The sequence below is a fragment of the Mercenaria mercenaria genome, chromosome 14 (assembly GCF_021730395.1).
Source record: "Mercenaria mercenaria strain notata chromosome 14, MADL_Memer_1, whole genome shotgun sequence".
Classification (NCBI taxonomy): Eukaryota; Metazoa; Mollusca; class Bivalvia; order Venerida; family Veneridae; genus Mercenaria; species Mercenaria mercenaria.
This window is the reverse complement of record NC_069374.1, coordinates 20519996-20526902: the sequence shown is the minus strand read 5'-3', so window position 1 is coordinate 20526902 and position 6907 is coordinate 20519996. Positions and strand designations below refer to the sequence as shown.

The window sequence follows — 6907 nt, the reverse complement described above, 5'->3', positions numbered from 1 at the left end:
AAACAATATAAATCCTTTCTTAAAAGATATTTTTATATCCACTGTTAATGTTTATCCATCAAATGTCCAAATTGGTAAATATTTTGCTATAAAGAAATTTAGGAATGTCTTCCAATAAGATCTTACACAGCTTCTTATTTAAAGCAACATGGAAGGTTCAAGAACTTTCATGTATTACAAAAAAAAAGGGAAGATTCTGGAAGAAATGAGAATAATCCAGAGTTTCAAATAATTGTAACACCCTGTGTTTCAGTATTTGTAATAGAACACCAAGCTGCGGCGGCCTAATGGATAAGGCACACCTGTCCCGCAATCGGGAGGTCGAAGGTTCGAGCCCTGTCAGCGGCGGGTCTTGTTACTGAAGAGAGACTGGTTGGTGAGCAGCCAGCTAGTTAAATAATGGTTACCGACTGCCTACCACCATAGTGCCTGGCATTAAAAAGTATGAATCGGGAGGTAATGCTGTTCAATGTGTGTAGGTGTCTCATATGGCAATTTGGCTGATTCTTTCAGTAGGGGGACACTATAATAAACAAACTCATCACCTTTTCCTTTTTATATATTATACAAACTTTAATGATATACATGATGTCTCAAAACTAGGTCAAACTTTCCAGTAAACAATGAATCATCAATATAAAATAATAATAAAGTAAAGCATAAGACTTAGGGCGGACGAAATGCACATAAAATATTTGCATTATATATATATTTGGACATCCATAGTTTAGTATTATAAATAATAATTTATATAAATATGTTTCGAAATCTTTTTACGGTGATATATATCCGGGTTCGTCAGCAAGAAAAACTAAAACGTTTCAAGCCATGTACTTCTGTGAAATTTTTCGGAAAATTTCAGGCGAAAATGTTGTTTTTCAAATTACAACCATAAAAGAGTTTAACAATGAAAAAGTTTATTAGTTTTGCCACATTATCTTTGGTTTATATTAGCCCCATTACCACAAATCATCTGCATATTTTGTAGTTACATATTCGCTCATTTTTCAAAACTTAAAACGTCAGTAAAACACTTTTTGATCTTGAAAATACACAATTTCGTCTAATCCATATACAAGAAAAATATTATATACAGAAGTATGCGTATTCTGACATAACATGGATTTTGGTAACACAACTGATATCAAATAAATTTTTTTATTATGTATTAGAATATCCGCGTTATACATTTTCTATTTTCCGCCGCTCTATTTTTTTTATTATATACTATAATGGAATATACAGCATATTATCAATTCATGTGTGAAATTCTCTAGTTTGAAATAGTTCCCTACTTTACAAAGTCTTTGGACAAATTGTGACAATTTAACTTTATTATTCAATTACATTTTTATTCATTATTTACTGAAATACAATAAACGCGATGTGAAAACACTATTCTTATTCATAGCTGTGTTTCAGACACATATGTTGATAAAACAATGAAGTACGACGTTTATCTATTTCCAAACATTTAAAAGCTGTTTGTGTTTGTTATTTTGTCTTGTTATTCATACAATATTGCACGCCTTACTTACTGTCCACAAGCTCAACTATAGATGTACACACGTTTTCCCAAGAGGTTTTTAAAATATATCGCCCATTTTCCCACTTCCACAAAACTCTGGTTCTTTTTTCGTACAAATCCCGTATTAGAGGTGACATTAGGTCAGCATCTACTTCATCTTTAATCATCAACACTATGGGCTTCTCTAGCATAAATGCTTGGTCAAACTCATTACGACAGTGAACACTAAGACTGTAATTGTCTGTTAGTAGTATTACAACGACAGAAGACTTTTTCAAAAGAAGTGAAATTTGATCGTGTATTGGTCGCCCGAGTTGAAAATCCCGGTCCCCTTCACAAACGAGATCTCTGTTTTCTCCAATCATGTTTCGAAGGTGTTCGTTTAGAGGGTCGTAAACGTACTTATAAACAAAATCGTCATCTTTACTGCTATATGATAGAAATACTACGAACTGATGCGCTTCAGCACCTTGTCTTATGAGTGCAACACGGTCTTCCATTTCAAGATCATGTTTCCGACGCCGCCGACGGGATCGTATTACCATTGTCAAACTAAACGCTATTGCAATTGCAATTGCAACAGCAACACATGAAAATATTATAACCTTTGGCCTGTTGCAAATTATTTGAACATTGTTTATAACATTTTGTGTAATGTCAACCTTGTTTGCGTCCTCATCTAGACATTTCATCACAGAGAAATCTTTGATAGCTGATTCTGAATGAATGAGCCAAGTTAAAGAGGATAGGCAATCACAACTTGAACAACTGATTGGATTTTCATTCATCATTAGCACATTTTTCGTTGATGTATATAGCAATATATTAAGTCTCGCCATGGAAGCATCATTTAAAATTCTTATCATATTCTTTGCCAAATTTATCATTTTAATTTTGTTAATGATTTCTACGTCAAATGACACTTGAGTTAGCAAATTGCTCGATAAATCAATTACCTCTAAATTGGAATTACATTTAAAAATGTCCCGTGGCAAGTTAGTAAGATGATTGCTGGCCAAATTAACGTAACTTAACATTGTTAAATTGCGGAACATATTACCAAAAACACGGATATCCTCGGTCATCATTTCATTCAAGCGATTATGTGATATGTCAATACGTGTCAGTAAAGGAAAACTGGACAGTAACCTTGGATGAAGGAAGCGGATGTTGCATCTAGACAAATCAACTGATTGTAATTTTGAATTTCGAGAGATAACTTCAATATTCAGCCTCTCGAAATTGTTCTCTCTTAACACGAGTGTTTTAAGATTGTATTCACTTAGTCCAAAAATATAGACCGTAACGTTGTCAATTATGTATCTGGTATGTTTTGGTGTTAATCCGGACAAATTGATATATTCCACATTAGAAAATCCCCTTTCCGGTGTCCAATTAAGGTTAAATGGAATGAATCTGTTGGAAAAAATATTTCTCTGAGGTCCACGTTCTGGTATGACCGCTGATGGTAATATTATATAACTTGCATCTATAAATTTCAGATTAGGGCAATATCGGATTTTATGGTCATGTGCAAAATCATTAAGCATCATTTTTGATATGTTGAGATACTCCAACGTCCCACAGTTTTCTCCAAATGCTGATATATTCAGGAATAAAATTTGCATCGAGCTAATATCAAGTTCTTTTAACTTTTTCTTTGAAATAAGTTTGAAAAATTTGTCACCGAGTTTGTTTTCATTACGAAAGCTATCTAAGAGTGATAGATTAAGACTCTGTAAGTTAGGTACAGCGTCCGGGTCGTTCAAAGCAGTTATTAGGTTATCGATAGAAAATCGGCGACAACCTGACAAATCCAGAAGTTTTAAATTAGGGAGTCCTATTAGCGTATGTGATGTAAACTCAATATAAGTTGATATACTTATGTGCAATTTTTCAAGGTTCTTTAATCCATCAAAGCATAAGGAATCGAATTTTTCCACAGTATCATGGTTTTCAGTCCACCTTCTTTCTGCAGAAATTTTTAATTCTTTCACCTGTCCCCAGTTATCCGATGAAAACGTTCCCTTTTCTATGATTCTACCAGAGACATTAAAATTAATAAGGTGAACTGACTTCACCTCGTTTGGAACATTGCTTGGAATTACATTACAAATTAGTTCTGAGCCTATTCTCCTGCAGTTTTTCAATACTGTGTCTGTATTAAACGAGTCACTGTATATAAATCCAAATACTAATAAATAAAATGAACGTATTTGCATAGTGCCGACCATATTGCCTTTTTAAACAAAGTTTTGAAGTTTTATTGACCCTGTCTGTTTTTTATTACTTTGCAATTGATCTTACACATTTAAAGTTGCGCTGTTCACAAATTTAAAGTAATGCACCGGTAAATTATCTAACAGTCAAAAAATTTAGTCCAATTTCGTCTGAACAATAAACTGCGTAAATGCTAAAGTATGTGTAAAGTAAATAATGAGTCACAAACTGTGAATACTTCAGTGATGGAAATCAGGTAATCAGGAAATCAACTCTACGTTGTCAAGCAGTACGACATTTCCTCTAATATCCACGTACATTTAGATTAGGTCAGCTTAGATAAGATGAAGATACATTGTAAATGTCTGGTTCAATAGTTTCTTCACTGAGATAAAATGAGTAAAAGTGTTAAGAGGATCATTCCTTAAGTGATACAGCTGTTTAAATATATTTTAAGATTAGCATGATATATCAAATTTCATAAAGTAATGTAGATCACATTTTAGAATATTTGTAGAGAACAACTTCATGGTGCATATATTGATAGACATTTACGAATTCAGCCAATACCAGTTCCGATTCTTACTTTGGGCACATTTTAAGGACTTCTCAAACTGTTTAGGATATAAAATACAAATAAATATATGTTTGGTTTACCCATTTAATTCCCGCTTGCCTTACGTGTGTCAAATACTTAATTTGACAACTTCTATTACATACATCAATAGAACAGGCAATTCAATTGCAAATGGAAGCCAACATTTAAGACCTACCCAAAACATGACACGTTACAGCAGAGTTTTATTACGGCTAGAGAAACTATGTGCACTGAAACACTGAAATAAATGTTTAAAGTTCAGGCAATGTTTTACCAGTAATCTTAATAGAACAAACATCTAAGAGAATTACATATATATTCTGTGATGTTTTTCCAAATATATCAGTATGTAATCACATGGAGTGGCACTTTCGCTGTGTATGAAATATATCGAGACCCAGTCCATTTGTAAATTTACAATTACTTTATTGAAATCAGATGCGTTCCTCATACACATTAGTTATTCGGTACCTTATGTTAGTACCAGAATACTGATGCAGTCTGCAAATTCATTTCCTGTTCTGTGTCTTAACTACGGTTTTCGTAATCTGTAATTATTTCAATGTTGGCGTGTCATACTTTATACCAATAAAAGTTTTGTTAATGTTGTAGAAATGTAAATTTAGCATATAACTTCTTATATCTATTACATCATTGTTATTTTGTTTTTGCTTTTTTTTCGTTACTAAGTCTTAACAACAGAGTACGCACATAAGATGGCGTTTCACGAATGTTTTTGTGACAAGTTTGAACTTACGATATAACTTAGGAGTAAACTTTCAGAAAGCTATTTCATGAAATCACTTTGAACTAGGTTCAAACATAAGACAAGTCCTTACTTTAAGCGATGTCCGACCAGTACTTAATATGAAACAAAATATGGCGATCGGGGATGTTTTAATAGAGAAGTTTGACTTCAAACATGTATATGTACTTGTATGTGTAGAAAATCTCTTAGAACATAAGGAACGTGTACGCCTAAATTATGTGAAAAGTGAAAAGTGTTTTGAATATAGGCACATTGGACCCGTCTTATCAAGTTACTTACAACAATTATTCTCGTATCTTTCTCTCGTTCTCATAAATTTGACAGATATCTTATGAAAATTAGCGTAGCTGCGATATAGTAACCTTCTACATAAAATCCACGTAAATTTACGAGAGGGTCGGGTGTCTCATAAATATGTACGATATCGTAAGTAAAATGGTGGCTCCCTTGTGAGCAATCACGACTAAACTGCTCTGTCGAATATCCGGCGGATCCGTTTGTAAAATTTTATTTTCTGTGTAGAGGTTGCACAACAGTGGAGAAAGAGTGGACTTCTGTCTACGTTCTGCGGCACGCGCTTCGCAGTCCGTGCAACACGAAACGGAAGCAAGTGTTAACTAAGCTTAATTATCACTGTTTTTTTTTGCGTTTTCAGGTTAACACAATTTAAGGAACATGCTGGTAAAACTTCATTTCATTTAATTATTGTAGAAGCATTTGGTAACTTCTTTGATATTATTGCAATACATTCGTCACGTTTTTTATGTGTGTCGACTCGTGCCCTATTTACTTCGAAGCAGTGCAGGATTTTTACCACCTAGACTATTTCCATCATAAAATCATTTACTGTCCGAATAGAAGTTTTTATCACGTTGCTCTTATATAAACTAACAACCCATAGTCTGTTTTCTGAGCCTAAGTCACTGAAGTATCTAGCCATCCGGACAGTTAACTGGAGGCATAGCTTGCGTTTTAGCCCAAACAGACAATATGTATAATAACATGGTTAGGAAACCATCAATTACAGTTCATGTTGCACATGAACATATACTGTAAAATCTATAAAGTAAGGTAAAAAAAAGAACAGATTTCATAATAAATAAGCTGTTACCCAGATATTGAAAGCAAGACTAACAATTACACCAAACCCCCACCCAAATAAAAAACAACAACACGGAAATAACAAGCAATTGATAATATATTTTATGTTCATAACAAATAGTTTGGCTGCCAAATGAATAACCAAAATTGAAAGTTATTTTAATGACTGTTTTAAATTTGGTGTGTGTGGGGGGGGGGGGGGTTGTAAACGCTGCCAACTGGGTAATTTCGTATGAATACACACCAACGTACTGGGGATACGCCTCGAACCGGGGAATTCCCCGGTTCATTTTAACAATACCACGTTATTCCTGACCTTCAAATTAGTCATACCTCGAAATTTGAGCTGATTCTGAGCGATAGAAATTTATTCCCCAGTACGCCGGTTCTGGTCATACACATATCTCACACACAATCAGAATTTTACAACGGTGTGTATCTTTCGCTATTTACTGCAGTTCCCCAGTTTACCTGTATACAACTCGTAGTACATACACACAAAGGTTTAAATTATTTTCACTAATTTAACATAATGCTTTAGTCATTATAAGCTTATGAGTGAAAAGATTATGTTGATTAGTTCATCAATTACCAATTAAATATCTTTTTACGTTCACAAGACAGTATTATATATTTATGTTACCGCATATCTTTTCCGGCTTATTGTGTTATGCGCTTTTATTTCTAAGTT

General features: G+C 33.6%; 1 protein-coding gene across 1 annotated transcript; it reads right to left on the bottom strand.

The window, feature by feature from the left end:
* Positions 1–509: 509 nt before the first annotated feature.
* On the bottom strand, positions 510–3953 carry LOC128548264 (uncharacterized). Its single transcript, XM_053522748.1, has one exon. It carries the CDS (start codon positions 3760–3762, stop codon positions 1531–1533), a length of 2232 nt encoding a protein of 743 aa, XP_053378723.1. The 5' UTR covers positions 3763–3953; the 3' UTR covers positions 510–1530.
* Positions 3954–6907: the final 2954 nt, after the last annotated feature.

Excerpts from the sequence above, each read along its gene's own strand:
- LOC128548264 (XM_053522748.1), bottom strand. The coding sequence starts at position 3,762 with ATGGTCGGCACTATGCAAATACGTTCATTTTATTTATTAGTATTTGGA.